The 11,864-nt window shown below is 60.6% G+C and overlaps 1 protein-coding gene across 1 annotated transcript in view; it reads left to right on the plus strand.

Moving 5' to 3' along the window:
* The window catches only part of PEPD (peptidase D), a gene marked incomplete at its 3' end in the record, with an annotated part of 115,576 nt that overhangs the window by 101,476 nt on the left and 2,236 nt on the right, over positions 1–11,864 (plus strand). Inside the window, exons 12-13 of the mRNA XM_023537696.1 lie at positions 1,391–1,539; positions 9,846–10,030. Of these exons, the coding sequence (XP_023393464.1) occupies positions 1,391–1,539; positions 9,846–10,030 (334 nt within the window). The remainder of the gene's footprint in view (positions 1–1,390; positions 1,540–9,845; positions 10,031–11,864) is intronic.

Raw genomic sequence — 11,864 nt, forward strand, 5'->3', positions numbered from 1 at the left:
GTCCAGCCAGGCATAGAGGGCAAAGAGGGCAGCCCCGGCCGCCTCAGCTCCACTGGGCTCTGTGGTCCCTTGGCCCTGAAGACACAGTAGGATCCCAGGCCTGCGGCTAGACCAACGTCCCTCAGCTCGTGAAGGAGCTGAAGGGACTGGTGGGTCCCCACTCAGTGCCTGTTGAGGTGCTCAGGTGGGACAGGATGGGGAGGGGTGCCCAGCCTGTGCACCCTCACTCTTCTCACTGGAGCCCCTGGCAGCCTGGGGACCCATTGGGAGCCAGGCCTGGACCCAGCTGCCCTTCGTGTAGCCTGTCCCATCTTACTATGGAGGGTGTGCGGGCCAGGATTCCTACCTGCCTTGACCAGCGAGGACCCTGAGGCCCAGAGGTCCTGTGGGAGCAGGACTGGGCCCACCCTCGGCTTTGCTGCACCAGAGCCCTATCACGGGATGTCCAGGGTGCAGGCTCAGCCGGGCTCGTCCTCCTGACTCAGCAGGCCTGCCCATGTGTCCCAGCGCAGTCCTGCCCTGCTGGCTCACGGCTCCCAGCTCCAGGTCTCGTGTGTCCTCCCACTCTCCACTCCCTCCACATGGACCTGCTGGTCCCCACTCTGCCACCTGGGGTGCTGGGGCCCTGGGCAGCCCCCAGGGACAGGGCGTGTAGCTGGCCAGACCCCTGAAAGCCCCGCTGGATGGGAGGACTGCCCTCTGCAGTGTCCTCCCTGCGCCTCCCTCAGGCCCTGCAGAACATGTCTGTCCCGTCCCACCAGGGAGAGGGGTGCCTTCCTTTGGCCAAGGGGACCCCCGAGCTGGAGCTGAGCCATCGGCTGGGTTTTCATTCAGACACCGGGGCCTGTGCGAGGCAGGTGATGCAGCTCAGCCCACGTTCTGTCAGGCAGTGTGTCCGTTCCAGGGTCCCTGTCCAGCTCCCGTGTACATTGCCCCGTGGCCGTAGCCATGCCCCGTGCTGGGTGCGGGGCAGCTCTGGGAAGATCTCTTGGAATGCTCACATGGAGGCCAGGTGGTGGATGGGGGCTTGGGGACATCTCTGCCCCTCCTTCATTCTCCAAGTGAGTCCCCAAAGCTGGCCTGGCCAGTGGAGGCTGTGGGGGGTGGGGGCGTGTGTGCAGGGTCAGCCCTACTCCCCCCAGCCTCCATTGCTCTAGGGTCAGAGGTCTCCCAGGATGGCACAGGGTTCCTTTGCTGCTCATGGACCATGAGAAGACACCAAGGCAGGAGGCCCCAAACTGCTGCCTGAACTGGTCACGTGGCAAGATGGCTCAGGCTCAGCACCATGACATGTCCAGAGCTCAGCTCTTGAGCACTGGGAGGGACAAAAGCGTTGGAGCAGGAGTGTCCCCAAGCATCCTGCCAGCCTCATGCCCTCCTCTCCCCACAGCCTGTTCGACATGGGTGGTGAGTATTACTGCTACTCTTCGGACATCACGTGCTCCTATCCTGCCAATGGCAAGTTCACCGAAAACCAAAAGGCCATCTACGAGGCGGTGCTGCGGAGTTGTCGTGCTGTCATGAGCACCATGAAGCCAGGTGAGGGCAAGGGCGGGGCCCTGTGGGCATGCGAGGTGGCCGTATGTCTAGCTCCATCCTCTGAGGTGGCAGGGTGCCTCAGAGAAGCAGGTCCTACACTCTGACCTGAATCCATCTCTGCCTCATGTGCTAGGCCAGTAAGACTCTGGTTGGTGTCATGTCCCCAGGGTCACTCCTAGGAAAGACCTGGGAATCAGGGAGCTCAGTCCAAGGTAACCCCATGTCCCGTCCTACACATCCCCTGCCTGCACTGGCTGCTGGGATGTAAGCATGTCCCCCACCCTGTCCTGAAGCAGAGTCCGCAGCAGGGAGGGTTTGGCCAGCTCTGGACACCAGCATCTGGTTGGACTTGGGGTGCCCTCTTATTCTGGGCCAGCAGCTGCAGCTGTGTTAGGGGTGGGGACTAGTGTCTCTCCAGTATTCAGGGAATGGTGAGCGGAGGCTTCAGGGCCATCTGGGGACCTGGCTGTGATAGGCCTTGAAGGCTGGACTCTGAGTTCACACTAAATTCAGAGGGACTAAGGCAGTCAGATTTCATCTCTCTGAGGAGACTTTATTTTAGAGAAGAAAAGATTCTGAGCTTTAAAAGTATAAAATCCCAAGGACGGAGCATCTCGCAGGCCCAGAACCTGGTGGCCAGTTGTTGGGGTGAGTTACAGCCAAGTGCTGCTTTTGAGGGGTCCTCAGCAACTGCCGTTTTCAGAGAAGGCACACCGTGAGCAGGCCTTTGCAGACGGTTCCCCGTCCAGCCAGAGGCTGGGGAGCCAGGAGGGGATGCTAGGAGAATGCCAGGCCCCACCCCCACCCTCTCATCCAGCGGGAACAGAGCTCAGTGATCAGATGAGCCTCAGGACAGGGAGCTCAGAATATGCCCCCAAAAGGAAGACAAGGAAGGAAAACCTCAAAGTCAGCTCCTGTGGGGGACAACGTTGATGGGACTGGCCTGGTTTATCAGTTGCGCAAGCAAACAGCACATTGTGCTAATTGTCTGTTTAAAAAGCAGCAGCCTCCTCTAAGTAGTAACATGTACTAATTACACGTACTAATGTGGGAATGACTCTAGGACGAATTGTCGCGTGAGGACAAAAGGGCGAGATGGGGTGGCCAGTGGCCCCCTTATAGAAGGAGATAGTGAGAACATAGATTCTCGTGTGCTTGTAAGTCCACAGAGGAGGTGCAGGACAGATGGACAGACGGACGAGAAGGGAGAGTGCTCACTGCGACCTTTTCACACTCTGTGACCTTTAGAACACAGCATGCGTCACCCATTACCTGTAAAATCCAGCCTGCCGTGAGAAGCAGTCACCCCAAGGGTGTGTCTTCTCCACTCTTTGCACCCTTTGCGTACACCTGGGATGGGAAGGTTTTGTTCAGTTTTGAATAACATCTGTCACTTAAAGAAGTGTTTTAGATGCGGTGAAAGAGCCCAGGGAACGTGCTGATCGGCCCCCAGGAGGGCCCTGTGCGGGCCACAGCCCTGAGGGGGCCATGGTCTCTTTTCCTCGCTCCCACACTGTGCCTCTGCAGCTGCACCAGGGCAGGCTGTGGCCAGGTGGGTTGATTAAACCACATCATTTTTCCCTAAGGAGACTCTTTACCCTTGCACAGGCAGTCGTGAATTTAGATGTTCCAGAGGCCCAGGCCCCAGGCTGGAAGAAGCCAAGCTCTGCTGCCTGTGAAGGCTGGAAGGGGGCTGGAGGCCACCCCGGGACCTCTATGCATCCACACCCTATCACAGTTCCCTCAACGTGCATGGGGGTGGGTCCGCTTGGACCTGCTCCTGCCGCTGACCACAGTACAGAAGTACGAGGGCTGGCAGCCACCCTCCACACGAGACGGTGGGACCCACGGCGTGGGGCTGGGGCACGGTGGCTGTTGGGGAGGGCAGTTGGCAGGCTGCTGGGCAGGCAGGGCCTTGGAAAGACCAGTGTCTCCCTGGGGTTCTTTGCTCACCTAGAGCTCTAGGCTTCAAGCCCCTGGTACTGCTTAGCCCCCACCTGGTGCTGAGACAAGGGCGATAACCAAGGCCTGGCCTACCCTACCTGCCCCCTGACCAACCCCCTATAGGAAAGCCTGGTGGGGCCTGGGCAGGACCTGGGTGGCCCCTCCCCAGCTGATGTCCTGGCCATGTTTGGCCAACAAAGCAATCCCAGTTCTCCCAGGCTCACAGGTAAGTCCCCAGAGTCCTGCATTGCACTGAGAAAGGCCTGCTGTTCTGTCCCAGGACTCACCTGGTCACCCCAGTCCTGTGGGGCTGCCTGGCCATGCCAGTCTTGGGGCAGTCCTCACCCAGCATACTGTGGGGCATAGAGTAGGCTTTCGCCGGGCCCTCAGGGTTCCCCACAATATCCCCCACCTTTACCACAGGTACTGTGAGATGGTGACATGCTGACAGTTCCGAGGGCTAAGCCTGACTCCGTTGAGGTCACTGGCAGTACAGACCCAGCAAAGCAGGGGTGCTGTGACCACAGAGCTGCTCTCAGATGGGGGCAGTTCGCCTCCCCATAGTGAGGAGGCCGTGGCCAGGTCAGCTCCATGCCCTGTCCTAGCGGAAATGCCCCTGGTTTGTGGGTTCAGGTCTTGGGCCAAGACAAACACCCACTGAGACTGCACAATTGCGTCCTGCAACCAGCAAGATGCCCAGGGGAGAGGCAGACATGAGTGCCTAGAGCACACGCGGATCCTAGGGTACGGCCCCAGGGACCGAGTAAGGCAGGCCTTGGCGCCCATTCCTGGGGTTAGAGGGGAAGCGTCCCTCACTGTCACTCAGCCAGGGAAGGAAAGCGGAGCTCACTCAGAGGGGCCCCACGAGGGTGGGCAGGGGCAGGCCAGGCAGCCGAGGCACCTGGGAGAATGCCACCCATGTCAGCCTCACAGGAGGGGGCCTGGACGCTGAAGCCATATGCTGGTTTCTGGCTGGGCGGAATCGAAGCTCTTCATGGCTTCTGTGTCAGGGCAGGCATCCCACCCTGTGCAGACCACCTTGTCTTAGGCACCCAAGTGTGCCAATGGGCCCATGGCCCTCCTGAGGGGCAGAAGTACAACGGGAGGGCTGGGGTGAGCCCAGCGGAGGTGGTGCCTGAGCTGCTGCAGCCTACCGCAGGGCTGTTCTGCAGACCCGGTCCCTCTAGGCACCATGGACGCTGAGGTCCCCCATAAGTACACAAAGCCTCTTGTAGCCTCACCTCCCACTTCCCAGCATCCACTGTGTTTCTCTTTCTCTCCTTACTCACCACCCACTCTGGCCACCCTGGCCTTGGGCTACAAGACTCCACCCCCTGAACCCCGGGTCCTCTAGGCCCCTACAAAGGTGGTACAGACTGCAAGTCGGGCTCTGAGGCCCCCCTCCGCATGGTCCGTAGAAGTGGTTGTGTCTCGGTCTGCGTGAACAACCCCTCTGTCATTCCGTGCACAGCCTGTGCAGTTGTGTGCGGCTGCCCTTCCCCTCACCCACTCTGACTCCCGACCCCTGCTCCTGGCTCTGCCCCTGGCGTCAGGGTTCCCTCCACTTGGTGAAGGGCTGCCATTGTGGAGTTGGGGCTCTCAGTGTAGAAAGTGCTCCTTTCCCCAGAGTGGGCCAGACAACGGGAGAGGATGCTGTTAGAGCCTCGGGTGACCAGCTGGGAGAAGGGCACCGGGAGCTGTGCTGGCCCACATGGCTCACCACGTGTCGCCTGTGGTTGGGGTGCCTTTGCCAGCTCTGCTTCCCTCCCTGGGGCAGGGGCAGGGCAGGGTCTTGACTCCCCTTGGCCTCTCCTTAGAGATGGCATGGAATGAAGGGAGTCTTGCAGACAGAGGTGCCGGGACAGTGCACCACCCAGACCACAGGTGCCCTTTGTGGCAAGAACCAGGGCGAGGTCTGTCTTTGGGCCCCATGTCGCCCCTCTGGCCCAAGAAGCCCCCTGCTGGCTGTAGGATGGTGGGTGAGTTCCCGCCCTCCCTGGCCTCAGTTCCTGCCCAGAGGCGCTCTGCCAGAGTGTGTGTGGCGGGGGGTGGGGGGACCATGTGGAGACTGAGCAAGGCAGCCACACTCAGCTCAGCATCTAGGCGCCTGTAGCCCAGGCACATGCTGCCCTGCCTTTGTGCAGGGCGAGTGGGTCCCCAGAGGTCCTGGCAGCAGACAGAGGTCCAAGGTGGGAAGGGCTGGAGGCCTTCAGCCTTGTGCCAGCTAAGCCTGCCAGGCAGCTCCCTGTAGCCCACAAGGCCTGCCCCGGGACCCCTGCCCTGAGCTTCCCCTCCTGCACCCCCAGGGCCTGGCACACACATCATCCCTCGAGGGCCATTATTTTAGGATGAAGTGAACTCTCTGTCTGGAAGTGACTGTGAGGATGCAGCTCAGGGGCCCTCTGCTGCCTTCCCAGCTTGGCTCAGGGCCTCCGAGCCCCTAGGCTGTCACACTTTGGGCAGGAGGCCCCAAGGCTGTGATGGATGCTGCTAAGGCTCTGAGGAACTGGCCCAGGCAGAAGGCCCAGTGGGCTCCCAGCCCATCAGGGGAAGATGTGGCCTGAGGGGGACCAAGTGGGCACAGAAGGCCAGCTGGTGACCCTGGGCTGCTCTGGACACATCCTGGAGCCCAGACACCAGAACTCTGATCCCTCAGACAGATGGGGCACAGACCCAGAGGCTGCCCTGCCACCCTGGGGTCCGGGTGCACAGAAGAGTGGAGTGGGAGGCACACCCGAATCCTGGGCCCATGAGGTCACAGCACAGGCTACAAGAGAACCATGAGGGAAGATGCGGTTCCTGCTCAGGTCACACGTGTGCCAGGTATGGCACAGGGCACTGCTGTGCCAGTGTGCTGTGCTGTAGCAGCACAGGAAGGGGCAGTCAGGGAGGGCTTTCTGGAGGAAGCCTCAGTATTCCCACATGGCCCAGGGGAATAAATCTGGGAAGGTAGGGGCCGTGGAGGAGTGGTCCCAGCTGAGGGAACGGCAGGTAGAAGGCACAGGGGAGCACCAGCACGCAGCGCTGTTGACCCAGGAGTGGGTGAGGGATGAGGCTGGAGACGGAAGCCAGGCCGAGGAACTCGGGGCTCTGTCCTCAGGGCAGGGACTGGCCTGGTCTTTCCTTTGTTCTAAAGAGGTGGCCCTAGTGTCCAGGCCTTAGGCAAGGTGAAGTGGGAGATGAGGCATCAGAAAGGACGGACAGCGGGGACTAGGCAAGGGTCCAGGGGAGGGGGGGGCCCAGGAAGTCTCCAGGTTCAGGTGTTTGGGGAAGACAGGGTAAGATTTGGTATGTGCTGGAGGTGGGAGGGAGGGCAGGGCATATAGTACCCAGTCTCTGCAGTGTGATCCCCAGTGTGGTGTCCTCAGTATATGAGCAGGCCTGGGGGACCCCTGATGTCTTCTTACTGGGCTAAAAGGGGGCTCCAGGGGGGCCTGAGGGCTGCTGAGGCAAGGGGAACCCGAGAGTCGGGGTGCGGGCCTTGGGGAAGCCCACACTACAGCCTCGCCCAAGGACAGCAGCCTCCACACACTTCAGGGACCCTTTCCCTGGCTGTGGGTGTCGTAACCACCATCCGGGCCAGATACTGGGCCAAGTTGCTAGAGGTTTAGTCACTGTCACAACTCTAACCACACACAGGCAGAAAACTCTCACTCCCAGCCAAGAGTGCTGTGTGCAAGGCCTGCCCCAGGGGTCTGCAGGCGAGGAAGACCAGAGGCGCCGTGGGGACCGCCCAGGCCCGCACGTCCGGCCACATGAGGGGCCACGAGGATAGGAGGGGAGCCGAGCTGCCAGCGCAGAGCATGATTTATACCTGATCCTTGCTTCTGCCGAGGCTGGGCCGAGACCGCAGCCCACTGTGGAAGCTGGCCGTGTTTGAAGGCAGGCTGCTTCTGGGGGCTTCCTTTGGAGACCCGAAAAGGCCCCACTGAAGAGAAATGGAGTCTCGATAGGGTTGGGGCATCAGCTACCACATAGGACGCCCTGCCTCAGCCCACGGCTGGGCTGCCCGAGTCTGCAGGGCTGCTTAGGAGCTCTTTCAGGCCCAGAGCCGGTGGCGGGAACAGAACTCAGAAAAGAGCACACTGCACATTCGCCCCTGAACCGCACGCTCTGCCAGGCCCTGGGATGCTGGAGGAGGCAACTGCTCTCGTGGAGGAGACGTGAGAAGCAAGGAAGCAGATCTGTCTGGGGGACAAGGTGCAAGGAGAGGAATAACCAGGACTGTGGAGAGAGAGTGACCAGGGAAGGTCTCCAGGGAGGGGCTGACTTTTATGCTGAGATCTGAGGAGGAGAAATCGCGGGCCAAAGGGTCTGAGGCAGAAAGACCTCAGTATGCTTCTGGAACAGACGTGACCTGGCCTGGGGAGGGTGAGGTGGGTTGGTTGATCTTAGAGAAAAGCCGCGGCCCGAGGCTGAGGCAGGCTCCGCTTGTGCCCCAGGAATGCAGTGAACATAGAGTAGACCCAGGGTCTGGCAGGCCACAAGTGATGGGTGGATAGTGGCTAATAGCAGTTCAGGAGGATGGGGGGCTACTGACCTAGTCCTCCGCTAGGTGCCAGAGGCTTTGCAGCCAGCTCCTTGTGACCCTGTTTGACATAGGAAGCCTCCGAGGCTTACAGAGGTGAAGGCTTGTCTGGGTCACACAGCAGGGAGCAGCCGAGCTGAAAGCTATTTCTGCAATCTCTGTTTCAGGATGCAAAGCCCCCCATCCTGGCTCCACTCTCGGGGATGCAGACTGGGCTCTCCCTCCAGGTCTCTGTGGTCACAGGCAGACTCCAGACCCCTACCTCAGTGCCTCATGGGCTGAGACGGGTACAATGGAGCTGGACTCCAGGGAGGTTCTCTGTCTCTAGGGACAGGCCTGGGCACCCTCCACTCTGGATTTCCCTATGCGTTGAGCCGTGGGCTGACCACTGCCCTGTGAACGAGCCAGGGTGCAGCCCCACCCATGTGTGCAGAGCCTGAATCCTGGGCAACCAAGAGAATGGGTCAGCCCTGTGCATCCAGCTCACCTCGAGACCCCAACTGTGGGGCCTCTATTTCTGGCAGGAAAGCGGCCCCCACTTTGAGGACGGGCACCCAGCTCGACTGTCTGAGAGGTGGTGGCCTGTATCCCAGGGCGGCCTTTCCTCCCTCTCTCTTCCTCAAGCCCATCGTCTGCCTTCTGCCAGCCACAGAGGTTCAGAGCCCTGAGCCCAGACCTTGGTGGCCTGGCCATGGGCAGCGCAGGGCCCAGCGAATCCCAGCGCTCTCCTCTCGTGGCCGCAGTCATCAGTGATAGAGCACTGGACAGCAGGGTGTGGCAGGCCCCGTGGGAGCGAGGTTGCTGCCCACGTGGAGGGGATGCAGGGGCTGGTGCTTCCTACCCTCTCTGGCCAGAGCACAGTATAGGAGTGCAGGCCCCCACCCTGTCCACCTGCCCTGTGGTTCCTGGGGCCAGTGGCCTTGACAGGTACTGCCCCAAACTCAGCCCTCATGGGATGGGGAAGGGAGCTTCACTGGCCTAGGTCTCTATTTGGTACTTAGGCTGAGCGTCCGGTGCCCTTGAGCGAGGCCGAAGGTGAGATTCCACAGAGCCCATGGACAAGGCCACTGCGCCTTGGGGATGGCTGATGTGTCCCAAGGGAAGCTCTCCAGGGGCCATAGGCTGCAGCCTGTAAGGGCTGCCCAGGGAGCCACAGAGCCCTGCAGAGCCTGCTTGCCCCAAAACTCCTGCCTGGGAATGCTCTCCACAGTGACCTTTGCCCCAGAAACATGGGGCAAAGATGAATTTGATTAGCAGCCTGTGGCTCGAATGACTGTACTTCCACAGAAACGGTCACCCAGAGCTTGTAGCAGGTGGGGCCACAGACCCCTGCCAGCCAGCGCATGAGGCTGTGCCAGCTGTACCTTTACCCCAGAAACCTTTGCCCCCTACAGTGGCTCCCAGAGTGATTGCCAGCCCTATTCCGGGGTGTCCCCCACCCCTAGCCACTGGCTTCCCCCTGGCCCCACAGCCTGAGGCTCTTAGGCAGTGTTTGGGCCTGAACCTTGTCTGGGGCTCTCTGAGGTCACCCCACATCCACTGTTGGGGACTTTCACCTCTCTCCTCCTGATGCCCAGGCAGGTATCTGGGCTGGGCTCCCATGGCCCCAAAAGCACACACAGGCCGGAGATAGACAGAGCAGGGGCCGGGGCCGGGGCCCTGGCCATGGGCGACAAGAGCCTACCCCCGAGGATGCAGCGGACAGAAGGGTCTCGAGTTCCAGAGCTATGGTTGGGACAGCCTTACGTGGAGGGCCGTCCCCAGCCACATCACCCTTGACCCTCACCCCAGGCCCTCCTACCTCAGCTCACTGCAGCCTCCTTTTGAGCCGCAGGCGTTTGGTGGCCTGACATGCACCGTCTGGCAGACCGCATCCACCTGGAGGAGCTGGCCCGTATTGGCATCCTGAACGGCAGCATCGACGCCATGGTCCAGGCCCACCTGGGAGCTGTGTTCATGCCTCACGGGCTGGGCCACTTCCTGGGCATTGATGTGCATGACGTGGGAGGCTACCCTGAGGTCAGTGTGGACAACCCAAGTGGCTGGCCTGCGAGCTGTCACTGAGCCTGGCCCTCCCAGGGTGGGGTGGGGCTCTGGGAGATGGCTAGGGTGTAGTGGGACAGGCAGGATGAGGAAGAATGGGGTCCTGGCAAGGCCCACTGCCCCTCCTCCCTTTTCACCCATTGGTTGGTCCTGTCCCAGACCACTGTCACAATGCCCTGCACCCCCAAGGGCCCTGGTCGAGGCAGAGGTGTTTCTGTGAGCAGGCCGCCTCCAGTGGCTACTTCACAGGACCTGGTGCAAGATGGGTGTGCACTCCGCAGTGAGCCCTGGGGCCGTGCGCTGGGTGTGGCACCTTTCCTCAAGGCTGGCAGGCAGTCAGCGTGCAGTGCACGGGGTCCCCCGCAGGGCAGTGAGCACCGTGAAGCTGGGTCTGTGTGATGGGGCTGGCACTGTACTCGTCATGCCCTTCTGCCTCTGGCTCCACCAGCTGGTGGCTGGCCCTGGTCCTTCCTGGAACTAGCTGAGCCCAGTGCCCTCACAAGCCCAGCAGCAGACCCCCTGCCCCGCTCACCCAGGCCAGCATAACCCCGGGGCCTCCCTCGTCTTCTTGGCAGAGGAGGGAGGCTCATGTGGGCACCACTAGACTAGGCCTTCCCCTCCACCTCCTACCGACCGATCCTTGAAAGGACCACCCACAGGGCCTTCGGGAGGCCCTGCCCGGCAGGTGGCTGCAGCCTCTCCGGGCGCCAGTGGGTGGGGGCGAAGCCGGCCCTGCCGCCTGGCCCGGTGCCCACGGTGCAGGGGGTGATTGTGCAATTGCTGCACACCCTGGGGCCCAGCAGCCAGTTAGCCAAGACTAGGCTCGGCCTGTTGGCTGCAGGGTATTTTGAAAGCACTAAGAACGATTGGGGTGGGGGGGATTGCTCAAGAGAAGCATTATTATTCAATTATTTTTTTCCTCAAGTGTAAACAGTTAAATTTGGAGAAACAAAATCAGTTTTAATTTCCTAATTTCTATCCATCACATTGTGTGCAGGGAGCCAAGAGCAGGGCCTTCCAGACATTGTTAACTGAGGTTCGTTATTCATTAGTCGCCAGAGCACTTTTTTTCCACCAGAGAAAATTGGCAGCAAACTGTTTTCATCTTTTCCAGTAAGCAGCCCTTTGTGCTCATAGCCTATTCTTCTGACAGATAAACATTGTGGAAAAAAATATGGCTTTTCCTATAAAAGTCATTTGTTTTATTTCAGGCCTACAGACACATCTGGGTCTCCTCTGCTCAGAGCCCAGTTAAAGTTGAGGCTCTCTTGAGCCCTCTGCCCAGCGGAGGCCGGCATGGACCTGGCATAGGCCCAGCACCCCCTGCTCCCGATAAGGCAGGAGTCCCTGAACCAGAGGCGCTGTGGGCATGGCCTTCGTGGGATCTGCTCTCAGCCCAGGCCCCATCCTTCTCCCCGTCCTGCTCTGGCCATTCTGGGTGGGCCCCCCCACAGGGCCGACGCCTGAGAGCTAATTCTCTGAAGGGGTGCTGGGGCGGGCATATCCTCCTGTGGCTCTGGGGACCCCTACCATTCTCCCCTCTCCTCACCTGGAACTTTCTGGAGGGAAGCCTGTCTCCGTGCAAGCCTGAGCAAACTGCCCCCTCCCTTACGCACACCCATGGAGTAGCTTGACATGGACCCATAGCGACAGAGGGAGAATGGAGGACGTGACTGTCAGGTCTTTGCCTCTGCGAGGCCCCTGGCTTTGACAGCTTTGGAGTGAGAGAAGGGGACAGGCACTTAGGGCTTAGCATGGAATAGCATGGACGTAAGAGACAGGAGGGGGTGGCAGGGAAGGCATGGACTTC

Source organism: Pteropus vampyrus, unplaced genomic scaffold, assembly GCF_000151845.1.
Source record: "Pteropus vampyrus isolate Shadow unplaced genomic scaffold, Pvam_2.0 Scaffold196, whole genome shotgun sequence".
NCBI classification, from domain to species: domain Eukaryota; kingdom Metazoa; phylum Chordata; class Mammalia; order Chiroptera; family Pteropodidae; genus Pteropus; species Pteropus vampyrus.